General features: G+C 48.7%; 4 protein-coding genes across 4 annotated transcripts; 2 read left to right on the top strand and 2 right to left on the bottom strand.

The window, feature by feature from the left end:
• Positions 1-6,486: 6,486 nt before the first annotated feature.
• CDV56_107929 (uncharacterized protein) lies at positions 6,487-6,717 on the top strand (the record flags this gene model as incomplete). The annotated part of the gene is made up of 1 exon (XM_026761548.1): positions 6,487-6,717. The coding sequence occupies one exon, from the start codon at positions 6,487-6,489 to the stop codon at positions 6,715-6,717; it is 231 nt and encodes a 76-aa protein (XP_026616050.1).
• A 901-nt stretch (positions 6,718-7,618) lies between these two features.
• CDV56_107873 (TFIIIC subunit 6 family protein) lies at positions 7,619-8,607 on the bottom strand (the record flags this gene model as incomplete). The annotated part of the gene is made up of 2 exons (XM_026761492.1): positions 7,619-8,431; positions 8,506-8,607. The coding sequence occupies 2 exons, from the start codon at positions 8,605-8,607 to the stop codon at positions 7,619-7,621; spliced, it is 915 nt and encodes a 304-aa protein (XP_026616049.1).
• Positions 8,608-9,174: 567 nt separating this feature from the next.
• Positions 9,175-12,134, top strand: CDV56_107747 (uncharacterized protein; the record flags this gene model as incomplete). Its single annotated transcript, XM_026761366.1, has 3 exons — positions 9,175-9,238; positions 10,162-11,618; positions 11,688-12,134. 3 exons carry the CDS (start codon positions 9,175-9,177, stop codon positions 12,132-12,134), a joined length of 1,968 nt encoding a protein of 655 aa, XP_026616048.1.
• A 1,268-nt stretch (positions 12,135-13,402) lies between these two features.
• Positions 13,403-17,732, bottom strand: jhd1 ([Histone H3]-lysine-36 demethylase; the record flags this gene model as incomplete). Its single annotated transcript, XM_026761136.1, has 2 exons — positions 13,403-14,314; positions 14,370-17,732. 2 exons carry the CDS (start codon positions 17,730-17,732, stop codon positions 13,403-13,405), a joined length of 4,275 nt encoding a protein of 1,424 aa, XP_026616047.1.
• Positions 17,733-18,954: the final 1,222 nt, after the last annotated feature.

Genomic DNA, 18,954 nt, shown 5'->3' with positions numbered 1-18,954 from the left:
TACTGAGGCCAGCTGGCGCATTAAAAGCTTAGTCCAACCTTGCCAACTAGATAGATAGGTAGTGAAATAAGTAAGCTCAATCAAAACATGACCATAGTCTGCACAGACTTGTCAACTGATATGCATGTTCGTTCTGCACCTTGGAGGTAAATAGTGCATTTGCTGGCTGCTGATGTATCTATAGTACTTTGGTGTTGAGTACCCTCGTTGGACACCACGTAGCTACAAACATCAATGCATCAATGCATAGATGCCAGAATCACCAGCATGAGTTCTCGGCTGACCATCTGGAAAACCTCCAATCCTGCACTCCGGGCCGCGGGTTTCATCCCGCCCCGAGTATCCAGACAGATAAGAAAGCAAGGCGTGGCTAAACAGCGGTGTAATAATGGCAGCGTTGTCACTGTCCGGCGGTGAGGATGATTGCTCTTCGATAGCTGCTCAGCAGACTTATCAACTACTGTGAGCATTATTATTATTGTGCATGTTTGATGTTCTGGACCACCAATTGAACGGTAAGTACTCCGTACCCTGTAGAAGAATGGAAGTTGTAGCTAGCTACTAGCAGAAACGAAGATTCTCCAAGGTACAGAGTACAACAGAACTACAGCCAATGATCGTTAAAACCATGATGCGGCAGTGATGTGAGGGTCGTGGTAAAAAAATAATTAAGGAATACAATTACCAGGTATCCGAGGAATGGAAGAATCCGGAGGGGAGAGGGAGGGAAAAAAAAAAAAGAATTGGATGAGGCTGACCCGACTTGAACGGATAACCTTAAGATCTGGAGTCTCTGTTATATGTTAGATAATGTTCATTGAACTGTTTGTGTAATTTGGAACTTACCACGCGCTACCAATTACGCCACAGCCCCAATAGGTTGGATTTTCGGGCCTCTTTTCATAATATGTAGGAATAAAGGAATTCGGGCAACTAATACAGAAAAGCCTCATGTCTAGGTAGGTGACTAGACATGGACATATACGTCAGATATTGCCAGTCATCATAAGTAAATTGCCCTCTAGATGACCTCCAACAATGAGTTCTTGAGGTGGGATGGTATGTTGGCCGGGTACAATGAGACTCCTTTACCTAGTACCCCTAGAAAATATTCCTGGCAATTTACACTGAGGGCAGACGATGTCATGTGAAGGGCACTGCAGACCTTGGTTTGGGTAAGCCGGTGCTGGTCACGAGTCTCAAGTCTAAAAGCAACTCGTGCATCTTGCAACATTCTGAGGATGCACATCTTCCCATTGATGCTTCAATATTATTATTGCGTCAACAGTCCCCCGCATAGAACCACACAAACAGACCAAAAAAGAAGTCATGAGGCTGACCCGTCTCAATCAGATAATTTTGAGATCTGGAGACTCTGTTACATTATTAGACAACGTTGATCAAACTATCTGTATAATTTAGAATTTACCACGCGCTACCAATTGCGTCACAGCCCTAATGGTTTTGCAGCCACTACTCCATCCAGACCGCGGCACTGCAATAGATATGAAAAAGGGAAAAAAAAGATGAGGCTGACCCGACTCGAACGGATAACCTTGAGATCTGGAGTCTCTGTGGAATTTATTAGAACAAATTGATCGAGTTAAGGAAGACTGCTGATGAACATACCACGCGCTACCAATTACGCCACAGCCCCAATAGGTGACAAGCATCTGCTCAAATTGGACTTATATTCAAGTGCTCTGGGATCATGGAGGCCGGTGCTATGGAAATGTCCAACATGAGTATCTCTTCTATTCTCTAGAAGATGCTCGATGATAAATATGATCTTGTCCAATTGTAGGGACCTACAATTCTCCTATATATGCGCCGCTCATGTTAATCAACATATACGTGACCTAACCGTACTTCATTGTCCTCCCCTCCAGAAAAGAATGGATTGCTGCGATCGCCTTATGCTCGGTGGGGGATGTTCATTAAGACACTTTTGTCGATTTACCTGAGCTCTCTTAATTGACATAATCTTCTGACTATGTTATGTCCGAACGACTAATATATTATATATTGCGTAGCTTTATGAGCAATCATATAACTGGTTATGCCTTACGAGCAGATAAGTCGGTGTCGGTTTTGGCTGCTGTCAGATAAAACTAGACCTGCTGATGCTGACAGTGGATAATGCAAAACCATAATTGCTTACGTATGGTTAGTCTGCGTCTCACATATTGTAATAACGTTTGATTTGACAAGGAGCAGTTAACAGTAAGTTTATCGATAGGGTACCACATGCATATCGCACGACAGCATACATACATGACAACCTGCGCAGCGGCAGTAGAGACCTACCTTATGGAATGTCAGCATTGCTTAGCTACATATCCTGCCGTGACATGAGCAATTAAAACCACATTGGGTATATACCTCCGGGGCTGTGGCGTAATTGGTAGCGCGTGGTAAGTTCAACTTCCAAGTCTTCAACAAAACTCAATCAACATTGTTCTAACAATGTGTCTAGAGACTCCAGATCTCAAGGTTATCCGTTCGAGTCGGGTCAGCCTCATTATCTTTTTCTTATTTTTTTTTTTTTCTCCACCACATGCTGTTCATAACCACATTGCCTACCACTTCCCTCATTCAAACAACCTTTTTTATCCTCTTTTTAGCGACACAGAGCAACACTCATTGCCAATGTAGCAAAGTATCTATACGGTTACAATCCCATAATGCAAAGGATCATGCGCTTTTTGACAGTTCTCAGCTCAAGGATATGATATTTAGCGTGTGGCACTGGCACTGCCCTCGTGAGGATTTATATTCCCCTCACCACACCACGGCCTATACTATATCAACAGGCTGGAACTCGGCTCACAGCCCCGGAATATATGGTCTGAAAATAAAGAAGCCAAGAGAACTAATTTTACACCAGATGACTGGTGAGTGTCTCCAGCAAGCGCTCCTTTTTTATGTAAACTTCCCCAACTGGTGGTTTCCAGATTATCTAGCAGAGCAGCATATGGTTAATACACATCTATGTCCCTCATAGCTTGTGGGGACGAATACAAAGATACGCAAGGGAACACAAGCAAGTCGTGTCAGTTTGGCGGAACAGATGTCATGAATTTCCTGACATTCTCAAGCATATGATGGTCAAACAGGCAACACCCTCGCTGTTTGAGGGCAAGTATGTTCTCATGCTCACCGTTGGAGCTGGGATTAGCCATGGCAGCTACAGAACGGCTGAAGCATTTTATACTGGATACAGCAGCTCGGCGACCTTGATAAAATCTTTTCTGACAAGGCTCTGGCAGTGGGAGCAATCGAGAAATTGTGTTGAGTATGGCCTAAGCGATCTCATTGACGCCGGTGCTTTTCCATTTGTGGATCTTTGTCCATGGTACAAGGCAGAGGGGAGTAATCTTTAAGGGTGTATATAACTTCTAGCTATATTAATGATACTAGCTTAAGTATAGCTGAGCAGACAGGAAGCCCTGTTTTCCACACCCTATGGTCGCATGTACTGGATTCCAACTAAACTAAAAGACAATAGATTCAGATACTCAAGAATGGCAAATGAGTACGGATAACTTCTTCAGGATACTCGAGCAATCCTAAGGCAGATCCAGTAGGAGGAAGGGCTGAATATCGCGCAACGCATTCTCCAAGACGGTCTCAAGCAGTTAGCACCCATTCTAGATACCGAACCCCATACACTATCAACCTTAGGTAGTCTATGAATACGATCGCTGAACAAAGAAACGAATCGGTCTAATCATATGCCGAGGTTACGATCGAACGTAAAGGTAGGTACTTCTGTTCTCAACAATCTAACTATCGAATCTTCCATCCATCGAAGGTAAGGTATTCAGAAGCGGAATATTCTGTATCTACTGTCACATTATGAGGTTTTCTCAAACCCAATCGGGCAAACAAGGCGAAGGATTCAAAAGGGAATATGGCCCGAAGGGTCAATCCAGTATCCACAAATTAATGATTCTTTCCGGGTTTCTAGAAGCTGGTTGAAACCTGTAAAAGTTTAAATTCAACCGGGAGCATCAGACCATGTAGATAGATCAGATGATGAGGGTAGGATAGGGTATCACGGTGAGGCTGGGGCTCAGCGGAATGATATGAAGTGGGATGAAGTAAAGGCAGACCACTAGGATAGAAGTCGACTAACAATGAGAACAGTAAAAGCACGGCGTGACATCGGCTACTTATCGGAGTTTTCTCAAAAAAGGCTGGAGACTAGGGACAAAGACCTGTAGCAGAGTTGTTGAGCATAAGCCATGGCTGAAGCATTTGAAGCCCCCTAATAATATTTTCCCGTTCTGCGAGGTTACTAGTAGCATGTATCGAGATTTAATGGATCTGATGATGTTGGCTACAGAAAGTAGAATTGAATAAAAAGGATCAGCCTGCATGAGGAAATCATCTTCCTTATGGTGGTTCCCCTATTATCTAGTATTGGGATCCTTGATTCTTCCAAAGTTCTATCCTACGTCCCCGATGGTTTGGTTAGCTTCAAGCCGATCGCCGCCTCCTGCGTAAGTATTGATATATGCATGCATAATTGTGCTGGTCTATTGGATATAGCTGGTCTTTAATATGGATCCCTTAAGGAGCTTCCCCAGAATTTCGGGAATTAACATAAAAACACAGTTTAGTCTAGCTTTCCAGAACGGTTACATCTTCCATTAATCAGGAGAAAGTTAGTCTACTTCCCATTCTCATAGAATGCTCTCAAAGAATTTCGTTTACTTTTACTTTCTCTCTCTGCTGGTATGGCAGGCTACTCCATCAATGGATTAGGTTGACATCCTTTCTGCCTGATCCTGGCCGTAAGGTAGCAGTGGATGTTGATTCTGGAACAAGGACGGAGTACTCTCGTACCTTCGAGACAAATAATAATAAGTACCAAGTCAACACAAAATTATGACATGTCTGCGGTACCATCTCCTGGATAAGAATCAGTAATGATCCAAATCTGTCGCAGAAATCCCTGATTCGATCTGTCCCGGACTCCTGGCGTCCCTTTCGAATTCTCCCTTTGCTCCTTACAGTCGTAGATAGAGAAGTGCCTAGCTTTTGGCAATTATTGTGTAAGACTTGGCAGCTCCTTCAAGGCTTTCCCCCCCCACAGTCTCCATCAAATGCACACGTATGCTCTCCAATCTCCATACTTTCTTCAGCTTAATCCTTTCTCCACCGGCTGTTCGCCTGCCTATCAGGCATGTATTCAGGTTACTTACATATTCCTCCATCTCACCCCTTTGTTCCTAATTCTGCCACTCCAAGACTACCTAACTACGTACCTAAAGGTGGTCTTCCTTTTTTCCCCCGGAAGACAACACAGCTTTCCCTTTCCACCGGGTTACGTTCCGCCCCTTCCGTTCCGTCGTGGCAAGCATGCGCGATGTACACTAACGTCCGCCTGGATACCCAACGGACCATTACTACTACGTACTAGGTAGTAGTCCAGTACTCTAGTCCCTAGTTCTGGGATGAAACCTCATTCATACATGCCAGAAAAGCAGGGCGAAGGCCTTGGTACTTTGGGGAAATACCCTGGATCCCTTTTAGGGCGATGATCCTAACGGTCAAACACTTGCCTGGACCTAGGCGACGTGCATTACAAGAGGGTGATGGGGATATCCGACTGGAAAAATAACAATAATAATAACACTAATATTTATCCGATATGATTAAAATGATCTATGGATGTTTGACTGGATGCTTCAGCAATGCACACTAGCTCCTGGCCGGGTCCCCATTCTCATTTATATCGGCTGGGTTTCTCTCCATGTCCCTTAGATACTTGATCATTCTTTTACTTTTCACCTCTACTGCCTTCTCCAGTTTTTCCAGAGCTTATTTCTACGTTCTCTATTCTGGTTCCCTGTGGACAGCTCACCAGCTTACAGCTACCAGCCCACCCCATAGTGTCGTATCCACAGCTTGAGTTTCCTCAGCTCACTGCACCTTCTCTCCATACAATATCTCTGTCATATCATCTGCTGCTGTGACTTGAGACTGTTCTCTCGCTTAGCCCATACCACGCTGCTTGTACAACTCAGCAGCCTTTTGACCTTGCAAGGACCTTGTATATCATTACATCATCGGGATCATCCTCCAGTGTACACCCAGTCCAGGTAAGCTTTTCTCCGTTTGCTTTCATTTCCCTGTCCCCGATGAAGGATCTTCACGAGCGATTTGCCTTCTCCAAAGACTCAAAGATTACATCACATGGCATTCGGCGATGGAGCTGTTCTTCTCATTCTGTTCTGCCCTACTCCTTCATCGGGGATTCTCGGAGGCACCTCTTTCGGAATATAACGTAGCTAACAAGGGTATCCTATCCATGTAGATTTATACAAGCTTCATTCAGCCAGCATACCCCATTTTTCCCAATCGTACCTCTACAGCATCATACACCTATCTTAGTATCTTTCCATCAGACTATCCAAGCTCACCTGGGCCACCGTCACATTCCCAACAACAACAATACAACCAGAAGCATCAGTCGCAATGGCCTCACCCATCCCTTCACATCCTCACTCCCGTCCTACCCTCGTGACACCCTCGACCTTTACCCAGGACATCTCCCGCGCGATTCTCGCGTCCGCCGACGGCCCCAAATCCATCCATCTCGACTCAGATCCTCGCGCGGCGCTGGAGTATCCCCCTCCACCTCCTCCGTCCCCCGTCGAGTCAAGAACAACACATTGTCTCTGGGGGCGAGAGGGGAAACGAGCTTGACCGTTACCATCAGCTGCTGCCTTGGCTGCGATGAAGTACCATATATCTGTGCATTGCGACTTTGATGCTTCTTCCTAGGGTGCTGTTTTGCGGAGCCGGATTTTACGGTGTTCCTTTTTTTTTTTTGTTCCCCTTTACTTTTTCAGCGAGTCTCATCTCTTTCTGGATGGTTCTGTTAGAGTACGTTAGGAATTGGTTCGGTTTGGAAAAGCAGGTATTGACTGTCATTATTGATTTGGTTCGGATTTTCATGGCGGTGCGACTCGTTTACAACGTGATATAAGATCGACTTGCTAGCGAGTCTTCATAATCACATCTCATAGTTTCATTTCCGTCTCATAGGATGCATCCACGAACTAGGTTGCGCTTGGTATGTCAGCATAATAGAATGGGTCGCTGGAGGCACACAGTTCTGTTGCACAAGAGGATGGGATTCAGTTGACGCATCATACGTAAGCATTGTTATGATGATGCACGGGCTCTTCCGGTTCAATCCTTGTCCAGGATCAAGATAATGGACAAACATATGGCAACCTAAGTTGGTCACATCAGTCGAGAATGCGGCAAGAGCGGGCCCAGAGAATCACGTAGGTTCTGATTCGATCCGAGGCCCAATTCGGTTACCATTGAACCATTGCGCACTGCACAGCAAGGCCGAGGGAGTGCCTCTGTGGTTCATCCGTGTGTGTTACCGACCTGATTCTTCATCCTCGGCTGGGGATTCGGATTTCGTCACGTGAGCAATTGGCAGATCGATTCTCATCGAAGTCTGATGCTTGTGCCAAAACATGAGCACACAATCGGCCAATCGGCCATATAACTGCAATGGCAAATCCTGCAATCAATTCAAGTTGATGTCGCAAGTGACTGGTCGACAACAAAGGCGAACTCCGTAGGCACGTCAACGGGGCTGGGTCGGTTGGTCCGACAGCCCCAACCCCAAGTTCTGGCCATTAATTTCATTGTAGAGCTCTTCCAGCGCAGTCAACGCTGCGATGTCTCCTTGAATCGCAGCTTCGCTGAGCTGCTGGATCTCTGCAAGTTGCTCCTCTGTCCGAGCCCAGCCCCGTAGCCGATCCTCCAGATTCTGGGTGCGTTTCGTACTGAAGACAGTGCGCACAGTGTCCGTCTCGCCCTTTTGCTTCTTGATGTGCATCAGTCGTTCTAGGAACCGAGCTTGATTCGACTGTGGTACCGTCTTGCGGACCACGTTCGCCGTTTCGGATGTTTGTATCGAGGGCTCCTGAGTTGACCCTAAGCCGGAACTGGAGATCAGGTTCGCTTTGCGACCGAGAATTTTGACGCTGTTGGCGGCAATGAGGTCAAAATCCTTGCCGCGCCTCAATGGAGAGATCTGCGGCAATGCAGACTCTAGGTCAGGCTCGGGACCCGTCTCTGGACGAGCGAAGAGCAGCTCTGTCCCGATCTGGTCTGCCCATGAGCAGCTGAAGATTTGATTTTGGTACGAGACTAATGGGTTGGGGGTGTGAAGGCCTAGGATTTGGAAGCGCTCTGAAGGAACGTTGCCAGGCTCGGTGCTGTCAATGGCTGGCTCATGGTCATCGGACGGAGCAGGGAATAGGGACGGTGCATCCGGACTGGTGGTGGCAGTCGGGGTAGTTGGAACTGCAGCAGTAGACGAAGCGGGGTCACGGCGTCTGGGAGGACGGATGGGTCCGTGAAGGGAGGTGAGGTCGAGGTTGAGGTAGAAGGTCTGACCGTACGGGAAACAAAAATAAGCTCGAGCGAACTCTTCAAAGCGAGAAAGGGACAGGCAATCAATCATACCTCGGTGTCGACCTCGTGGTATTCATATTCGTACTCGGAGTCATCCTCATCTGCCAACATGGCCGGGTCCAAGACCAATATCGGCTCCGAGTGAGACTGCATGATTTAGGCCGGCAGAATCATTGGGCATGAACAGCTAGACAGCTAGCTGGAAAAGACGACTAACGAGTTCAGAGTTTGAAGATCAAACCCTGTTTGAACCAGGATTTTAGAATGACAGTAGAGTAGATAGACAGCGCTTGAGAGTCGAGACCCTTTTTTCTTTCCCTGGCGACGCGAAAGGAAGAAACGGAAGAAGGCGGCGGGCAGAAGAACTCCACTGGATCCGGTGGATAACGCCTTTGTGGGACTTTGGAACTGGGAACCAAGCGGTCACTGACTTGTTATTTAACCACTGTTAGACTAGCATGTTGTTGCTTGATGCTGATGCTGATGCTGATGCTGATGAGGGGCAGGATGATGACGATGTTTGATTTCCACAGGGCTGAACCATGATAAGATGACAGTCTAGGTGGGATTATCAACAATCACTGTCATGTAACTTATGTGATATGGTATTGTTTTATTATCCATTGTAAATGAAAGAATTACCTACCTATCATTCTTCCTCTCTTCCTCTTACTACCGAATGTCTAGATAGAGTGCTGTGTTGGACAAAACACTGTCATCATGATCTTCCCCATGACTCTCCTCTCTGGAAAGATGAAACTCAATTCCTTCTGGATCGTCCCTGGTGATCTCATCCTTCTATTGTCTCTTCTCTCTCTTTCTTTTCTGACTGCATTCATTCATTCATTCTTCCATCATCCTCCCAACTTAATCCCATTCCATTCTCCGGTTTCATCCTCTCTCCCTATCCCTCCCTATCCATCCATCCATCTATCTACCCCTCCATATCAACCAAAAGGCCAACCAATTCTGCTAACCAGTAATCATCAACAAAGTAAGTCGCTTGTATTTTATCATCATCATCATCATCATCTACCTTAATGTCATCATCAATTGTTTCCATGTTTCCATCGATATCCATCTGCAATACCAACAAATACAATCAATTAATAATCCTCTGCCCTACGGAAGATCACCGATGGTGTTATCCACTTCCGTCGTCTTCCGTTCAGAGACATCCCCATGCACCTAGTCTATCACTCTGCAGTCTGCACTCATTATTGATGAATGATGATCCATCTTCGTGTTCCCTGTTCGGTTCATACTTGCCTGCTTGCCGATCCGATTTGCCCTTCTTGTCCTCCCTTGTCCGCCTGCATCATTGGCACACTCGTCAATCCGGCTCTGCGCGGAAGCAAGGAGCTGATTCCACGCTCACTATCCACTGTCCAGATGCATCCGTCACTTTTGCTGCCCTCACGTTCTCCATAGAAGAATGATCTTCTTTCTTTACAGTCTTTTCCATCTGTCTCTGTCATCTTCATGGCCCTCACAATTATCTAATCTGCTTCCGTTATACCCGGTCCCTCATTCTGACTGGATGATTCCTGGTTTTTTTCTTTCCTCTTTTGTCCATCTAAACTCTTTTTACCCTCCTTCTATTTACCCTGACTTGGTCGTTGCTCACGGGATCCCTCACTGAAGTCGGTAGTGGTACCAGTCATAGCTGTTCTCGACCACTGCTAACCTGGCAATGCCTTCTTATAGTGTCGTCCCCTCCATCTTCGGGCCTGGTTGCCCTGACTCTCTTATGCACCCTCTCCGTCTTTTGCCCCGTAGTCACCTCTCATGACCCTCATCTTCCCTCATTTCCTTCTGAGGAGTCCTCCTTGACCATCCTGATCTCACTTGCGCCTGGCCGTGCAATCCAATCTGGGAAATCTTTAAGCCTTACTACTACTACTACAACCACCGCTGTCACCTCTACCAGCACTGCCCAAAATCACCAGGCCGACCCCTCGTTATCTGACCCTTCTAGATCAAGTACTTCCAACGTCGGGGCTGTCTCCCTGGCTGTGGAGCAGATGATTGGCAAAGCGAAAGGCACAATTATCATTTTGTCCTCACTGATCGCCTATGTCTCGATCAATAGCTTATTACGTGCCTTGAATCCGTCGGCATTCATCTGGTACGATGAGGACAGGGATGAGCAGCGCTGGATCGCATCCTCCCGGTCGTGGTTTGACCGCAAAGCCTGTCGTTGGCTGAGTCTCTGCGGTACCGCTCATTTCCGCACGGTTCGTCCGCGCTTCGGTCAGCGCAAATTCGTCCGGGAGCCCAATACCTCTGTCTTGGTGCAAGAGGAGGCCGCTCCGTGGCGGACCTTTTGGTTCCGAGAACAGGAGCAACTGACGAATCAGTGGGATGATGCCGAACGTTCGCTTAGAGAGATTCCAGACTATGTTTTTGAATACGCTCCTCTTGTGCATCTCTTCTCCAATGAGCAGTTCTGGCCATGTGATATCGCAGAGCATCTGTTCCACGTCACACCAATGTTAAACTACACACCGGTGCAGTCGCAGCTGATTCATCCGACGTTGGAAGATCTGGACCGACTGAACCAATGGCAGAATGGTCGCAACGTCTTCTTGACCAGTAATGATGATGTTGAGGAACGCCCCCCGTGGATGGAAGGAGAAAAGAATATCCCTGTTTCGCCAGATGAGCACTCTGAAGAATCGTGGTCTGACTGGGACGGTCGAGTGGACGGGGCCATTTCAGGAGATACACCTGAGGGTCGCTTTAAATGGTATGACACAAATCACAAATCAATGTCGGAAGACGAAGCCGCCACACTGCCATTGGAGGATCTCGGTTACTCCAAGCCAGAGGATCTTCTCCAGGACGAGAGGGTCAGGGACGAGCTGCGGAAACGGTACGGTGGCGAACCGATAAAGATGCAAGAGACCGGAGGCCGAAGTGACGCGCCTGCAGTGCTGCTCGTGGTGGACAAGGGTAACGGCGTAGTTGATGCCTTTTGGTTCTTCTTCTACAGTTTCAATCTCGGAAATGTGGTTCTGAACGTGCGATTCGGCAATCACATCGGCGACTGGGAGCATTGCCTCGTTCGTTTCTATAACGGCGAGCCTAAAGCTCTCTTCTTTAGTGCGCATTCCGCAGGCGAGGCATATAGTTATGAAGCGGTCGAGAAAATCGGACAACGGGTAAGTTGCGACGCCCACACTTAGTGATTTCATTGGGTCAGAGACTAATCAGTCGTTTCCACTATGTAGCCAGTCATATATTCCGCAGTGGGTACGCATGCCATGTATGCCACTCCTGGTGTCCATTCGTATGTTCTACCCTGGGGTCTTCTTCATGACCAAACGGACCGAGGACCTCTCTGGGACCCCCTCTTGAATTCGCACATGTATACGTATGATCATGCGAATGACACGTTGCGTGCATCCACCGCCAGCCCGTTGGCCCCTACGGAGTGGTTCTACTTTAACGGTCACTGGGGAGATAAGTTCTATCCTCTGGGAGATCGTCGACAGTATCGCTTCGCGGGCCAGTATCACTACGTCAACGGTCCCCTGGGCCCACGGTTCAAGCATCTCGACCGCCGCAAGGTGTGTCAAGGACCCGACGAGGATCCTTGCGTGATTAAAGATTGGGTGGGCGAAAAGATGCGGCCCAAGCGCCTGTCGAACCCCCTGCCCCACGAGAAACCAGTCTGATCTGGTAACTTCTCAAGCGAAGCATCACTGCCCTGGATGGCGTTGAAGCGGTGTTTGTTTGAATATGTTCCAAATGGACAACCTAGCGTATCAGCGGGGGAAGCCCTGCTTCAGTGTTTGTATCTGTTGCATTTATCGCATATACCCTCAAGTTTTCTTGTTTGCTTGTCAAGGCCGGGAGCTGGAGCTAGACGGTTAAACGACAACGCATATGACGGATGATGAGACACAAGATTTCCTTTTATATTGATGCTGGAGTTTTCTGCAGCCAGAAGGCGGAGTTGCTGGGATCCTTATGCTTTATCTGTTTTTCACGCAGTGGGACTGGTGTTGCGGTTCATATGAATGTTGATTTTATAGGGATAGACTCGGAAGACGCGATGTGAACCAAGTCGAAATATTCGAAATAGAAAGAATCGACTTAACATATTCCTCGAAGATTTGGGCTTGGGATTGGGACTGATTTCAGATGAATCCTCATTGCGCTCAATTACTAGGAAACCCTACAGAAAAGACCCAATAACAATCAGAAGCTTGCTTGCCAAGGTAGAATGACCAACCCCAACACAGAAAACGAAGTACTCAAATCCCCAAGATGGGCAAAGAGGTATTGGCCGTTTAGTAAGGAGGGAGGAAAGAAACGAGAACGATCGCGAATTCAGCTAGACTCAGACTCCAACCTTCGATTAATCCCTCCAACACACAGAAGAGTCCGGGGTAAGCAAGTGCAAGTTGAAATCAATGGTTTAAGAAAACTGGCCAGAAAAAGACGAATGAATGGAATGAATCTCTTGAGACGAAATACATCAGGGTTATCAGCCGGGTTGTCCCATATACACGCACGTAAACGCCGAGAAAGGAATCGATAATCAATGAAGGGAAGAAAAAGGTAATTGAAGCAATCAGCAAGGTAATTCCTGTGTGGTAAAACGGTTGATGCAATGAAGACCCCCAAAACCAACAATTACCCCGGGAGACCCTTGCCTGCAATGGAACGCCATGTGCGAAATCCTGTAAAACGACCGAAAGAGCAAAAGATGACCTTGAAATCTGACGCTTGAAACTCCGCCTGATGTTTCCCAAATGCCAAACCACAACATGTGAATCCCGCTTTCTCAGCTCTCACTCTCAACCTTGCCGATTTGCCGGCCTGGGATACCTAAGAAAAAAAGAAAGAAAGAAAGAAAGAAAGACAAAGGAAAATGAAGTCATAACCGTCATGGATAGTACCGCTTCAATATGAGCCAAATTATGGAGCCCAACCCAGTTCAAACTCGCGCAGTTCGCTTGCGCAAGCCAAACTCCTGCTCCTGCAATTCGCGAATCAAGCGTAAACTCTCCGCATCGGGCTCGTTGTCAGCAATTGCTGTGCGCTCACGTTTCGCGCCCTTATGCCCTGGAGACGTTGAAGCCGTACTGTTGCGGTCAAACTTCTTCTCTGTCGCCGGAGAGACTCCTTTCTTCGCATGAGACGACGAAGGGCGTGATGATGGTTTCTTCGAGCTTGCCTGCGCACCAGGCGTAATTCTACGAGCAGTGGTCATTGACCCACTGAAGGATGCCCGTCTTGCAGCCGGTGTGTGCGTCGTCGTTTTCACGGCTTTGGCTGGCTGGCTTTCGGGCACATACCTGTCGACGTGACGTGGTTGACGGGAGGAATGTCGGGAACTAGAAGTAGGCGTGTGATAAACAGCATGGCTATCTTTCTCCCCATCCTGCTCGGGAGGCACATCCGTCTCGTCTGCCAGAGAAGTTGGCGGCGAAACAAGTGAAGCAGTTGGCTTCGATACGGATGCTGCATCGACCTCCTCCATAACGACCGTGTCTGACTGAAATGCCGGTGGTGATGCGTACGAAGTCTGTCCCACGTGAGACTTTCTCTCGGCAGATGTCAGATTTGTCTGAGCTATGCCATCGTGGGCGTGCGAAGCGCCAGAATATGAGGAGGCCTCGAATTCAGCCGGCCTCTGCGTATGAGACGCGGCCCCTTCAGCTCTGTGGAGAGTGGCCGACCTCGCTACGGGAGAGGTGCTTTCCTGCTTGGGTCTCTTGTTCAAGGTAAATGCAGTCTCTTCCTCCTGAGGGCGTGGCCTCTTGGCGGAGGCTGCAGCCCTGGGCTTCGATCGTTCTTGAGCTTTGATAGGGTCGATTCTACCATATTCATCATGAATGCACCTGCGCTACAGAAATGGTCAGTTACGCACGTGCACAGGAAGAGAAACAATCAGAACGAACCTTGCTCTTTCGGCAGTCGTCACAAGCCTTGCTGCGCCCTTTCTTTCCCGTACCGAGACCATCGGGGCTGGCATCATTGACTTTGCTGGTGACTGCATTCGGAGTGCTCAAAATGGCAGTGTTGTAATTCCCAGCAGCTTCGAACCGATCTAGACCATACCCATTCGCGGTGTCCTGCAAGCCTGCTTCAGACGCGATAGCCGCCAATGAATTCAACGCGGATGCGGCATCGTGTGCCAAAGATGATTGGATTCCCGCAGGGAAGGCTCCAAACGTCGTTTGCTTTGCTGATATTGTGTCGTTGTGTTCATCCTTATGCCGGCATCGGATTCTTCGTTTACGACACGCATCACAGGCAACACGCTTAGGACCCAACCCAGAGCTTCGAGGTATAGATCGAGGTTTCTGAACCATTTCTTCCTTCAGTTCCTTCATTTCGGTGCCTGGAAGCGTCGAAACATTGGCAGGCTGATGAATCTCAACATTCGAAGGCGCAGAAGAGCTTTCTCCGCTAGAAAGACCATTGGTCAAATCTGGAGGTTGTTCTAGTGGCCGCTGTACAGCTTGCCGTTCTGCATACATGCGCTGTCCCTCTGCATTTCGCTCTGAACGACGGCTAGGTCGCCCTGCTGGCTTCTTCTCCGCGAGGCTGAGTTTGGCGTTGCTTTCCACCACACCGGGGCGTGTCCATTGCGGAGCCTTCTCATTTCCACGCTTCCACGCGACCCAGATTCCAAACTTTCTCACTGTGTCAACTGGATCTCCTTGACCCTTCGGTATAGATCGCTTGACCGCGTTCCTGGCGTCCATTGTCACCCCCTCAACCATGTAGCCACTGGCAATTAATGCTGTCCGAAGCAGGTACTTGGCAAGATCTGGAAGTCCCTCCAGTTCTGCCTGGGAGTAAAATCGAGAATTGTGATATGGGTCCCCGGCAGGCGCCATGTTTTCCCGCTCCCCGAATTCGTAGTAGATAGGATAGGCTCTGTGAAACCGGTAGTTTTCATCCTCAGCGAAAGCGTCGAGCACACTTTGAGGGATAGGATCGTCCTCCAGGTATTTCAACGCAGTGTACCATTGGATTTTCTGGAAGAACGGATACCGAAACTTCCTTGGAACCTTGGTATCTTTTTCGATCTTGGCGACCTTGATCTGCATTCCGTAGTTGAGTCGCGTCAAGAAATTACCGCCAATGACCAGGCTGTTCGTGGGAGTCCACACGGCGTGGATCCAGCCAGATGGAATCAACATCGTATCGCCTTCGGACAGATCGACCCGGTAACACTCCTTGGTCTGGTCTCCAAGGAACGTGGAGTCTTGCGCGGGAGAGTTGCACCAGTCTTCATATTTCTTCAGATGCTTGTCCTTAGGTGGGATGAAGAAGAAAGTCTTTTTGCCTTTCAGAATGTGATAGTAGACCGAAGACCCGCCGAAATCAATGTGGAAATCGGTGTAGCAGTCTGCGACAGACATCAGACAGTAAAACTGAACTTTCGGATAATCGCCAATCGCCTTGAGCTCTTCAGGCCATACAGCATCTTGCAAGTCAAGATCACGCACAATTTTGGGCCGGCGTATCAGTCTGCCCAATTTACTATGTGAGACTTCCAAACTGATGACATTGCGAACGACCTTGGAGCTGGTACTCTCATAGTAGTCAGCCCATTTCTGCATGTTCCACCTTTTGTCCTCGCCCTGCTGGGATTTGACGTCAATGACTTCGACCCTCTCTTCAAGGCCGTAAAGCTCGGCCACCGTTCGGACAGTGAGACCCTGAGGAACAACCATGTCCAACTGGTCCTGGCCGCAATCGACGACGGTCTCGAAATCCTCGCCCTCCTCAGGGACATGCTCCAACAGCTCATCGAACATCTCTTGGCTCGTAGCCTCCTGGACGAGAGCGTCAAAGTGGGGGTCGACGATGGGGATAGAATCACGGGTGTTCAGATGTGCTGGAATAACGATCGGCTCTGTCATGCCGCTACCGCGTTCGAAGTATTCGGCGGTCACCAACTCCGGTCTCATCCGAGGGAAGTTTTCCGGAAGAAAGCGAATCTTGCCTTCCCGAATGGGTTCAATATAATGATGCTCCAAAGAATCGCTGGCGGCCTTGACAAGACCCTGGTTGAGACCAGCATAATCAATGGCAGTGCGGGCCCGAGAAGATTTTCGAACAAACGTTGTCTGTCCGTGGATCGGTCGACACCGGCGACAGATAAACTTGTCGACTGTCCTGATCTCGCGATCATTCTTGAATCCGGCACAAACGATATGAAACCATTGCTTGCAGCCGTCACAACTGATCCATGTGACATCCCCTTGTTCTTCTGAATCCATGGGTATTCGGACCAAATTACAGGCGGCGCAGTTCGCCTGATTGTTTTCCTCCGATTCTGTATCGTCATCTCCCCTGGAAGGCACATCCATTGATACCCGGTCAGCACTGGTCTCTGCTGCAGTGAAGACTTGACTTCCGTATCGTGCCTCAATCCCGGGCAATTTCGTCTCTGGAGATCTTGGTCCCACTCCGGTACTGCCTTCTTCCTCTTGCCAAACAATTGGCGGAAGAGTAGAAGAGCTTGTGTTGGGCCGTATTCCCTGAATGACCGGTCGAGAAATGAAGGCCGAACCGTCCGACTGAGATCTCATTCGAGATGAGGGGAACCCGTGATTTGTGGAAGCGAGGTAAGCAGATTTCTCGTCCTCCGCCAGAGCATATGTGCTTCCGAGACCAGCCCGAAAGTGGCTCTTAGGCTCGTCGCCGTAATGAGGATAGTAAGACTCATCAATGCTCACCCGTTTCAAGGGATAGAACGCGGCAGGGTGGAAATTGCTTGGTCTCGCGAAATTTAGAAGAAGCTCAGCATCGGTTTTCATGCTGTCGAAGGTGGAGGAAGGATTTGCATCCGGCGCGACGGCTGTCTGCGGGTGATGAAAGGGAGATGGACCTTTTTCCGACCGCGGTCGCTTGGCTGGACGTTCTGTAGGTTCAATGGACTCGGAAGGGAAGAGTGGCATGGCAGGTGTGGAGTCTTGAGAAGGAGGCCGGTACGAAAGAGGCGCAAAAGTAGGACTGGTCGCTAAGGCGATTGTCGCGAGAGTGTCGATGGTGGAACTGGACCGACCATGGCTGGTTCGGCCATGTGATCCCCGATCCGTACTAGAATAGACATCATTGTTCAACGTGATGTGATCGCGATCAGAGCTCGCAGCTTGCGAGACTCCGCGGTCAATCCACGAGGCACGAAACTCGGTGGTTGTGAAAGGCGAGATAGGCTCCACGGCGCGTCGCGGAGGAGACGGAGTGCGGTAGCGCGGCGGTCGAGGCCCGGAGTGGTTCAAGAAGGACGTAGCACCTATCATGATGAAGCCTGAGAGTTATAGAGGAAAGGTAAAAGGAAAGGAAAGGGCCGGAGAAGATTATGATGTGCTTGCGGAAGGCGAGTTCAAAGCGGGGGTGATAAACCAGGCGGGTTAGAGAGAGGCCACCGCAGGCAAAAAGAGAGTCATTCCTGGCACAGGATGAAAGCGCACAGTCAGGAAACGATAGAGAAGTGCGAATTAGGATGGGAAATCGAGTCCTGAGTGGATGAGAGATTGAGGGAGCAAGGTCGCACGCCGGAGCGCTGGGAAGTTGAGGGGGAGGGAAAGTTGACTCTCCCTCTGCCGACGACTACTGCTAGTTCGAGGGCGGGAGAGTACTGCAGCACCGAGTGTGAGACGCACCGCCGCGGCAGGCGGGCAAAGTTGTTGGGTGAATCGTCACCAAAAGGTCAGTGAAAGATCTTGATGAATGGAAAGATATTGATTGCTGGCAATGATTGAAGAAAGCGCGGCCAATTACTCTTCAAGCGACGATCGATGGGGTGACAGGTTGGCTGGGAGTTGAGTTGACTTGAGGGAGAGGGAGGCGACTAAGAAGGCCGACCAGAGCCCACCAGCAGTAGTTTTACATACTACATAGCAGCACACAGGCTATCTACAAAGGGGTACAGTACTTATCTCAGGGATTGCTACCTCCAACTGAACACTAGTACTACTGCTATCTAAGCCTTCTCAGGTAACTACTCCAGACCTACTATCAGTATCGAGGTATCTATCGTTTGCGGCCAGGCATACCGGGGTGAGATAGCGGCCATTGGCGATCGGCACTTTGAGCGTTGCTTTGTCTCCTGCATGAATATGACTACCTAACCATAGCTTTGATAATTGTAACTCCTAATAGATGATGTATGATGTCCAATATGATTCCAGACTTGAATGCGATCGCCAATAAATAATGATAATAGGCGTCGCTCGACAGAGTACCTTAACCAACAAAGTGAGGCTCGTCTGCGCCTCTAAGCCCAATCGGGAAAGGCATCCCCCCTTCCAAACCTCGTGGTCACCTCACCTTGCGCTTCTCCGCCCATACGGATATCGATTCTCTCTACTCCTTCTCCCTCTTCCTCTTTCTGCTATTACTGATTGATCCCATCCTCTTTGGGTGTCTCTCTTGTTTCTACATATTCTTGCCTATTGATTTTCTGGACTTTCCTTGTCCCCCCAAGAATGAGCCGGAAGCTCGCCCCCGAAGCCAATCGGT

The sequence above is a fragment of the Aspergillus thermomutatus genome (genome assembly GCF_002237265.1).
Source record: "Aspergillus thermomutatus strain HMR AF 39 chromosome Unknown NODE_51, whole genome shotgun sequence".
Taxonomy (NCBI): Eukaryota; Fungi; Ascomycota; class Eurotiomycetes; order Eurotiales; family Aspergillaceae; genus Aspergillus; species Aspergillus thermomutatus.
The sequence above is the reverse complement of the archived record's forward strand: the minus strand, read 5'-3'. Positions and strand labels throughout refer to the sequence as shown.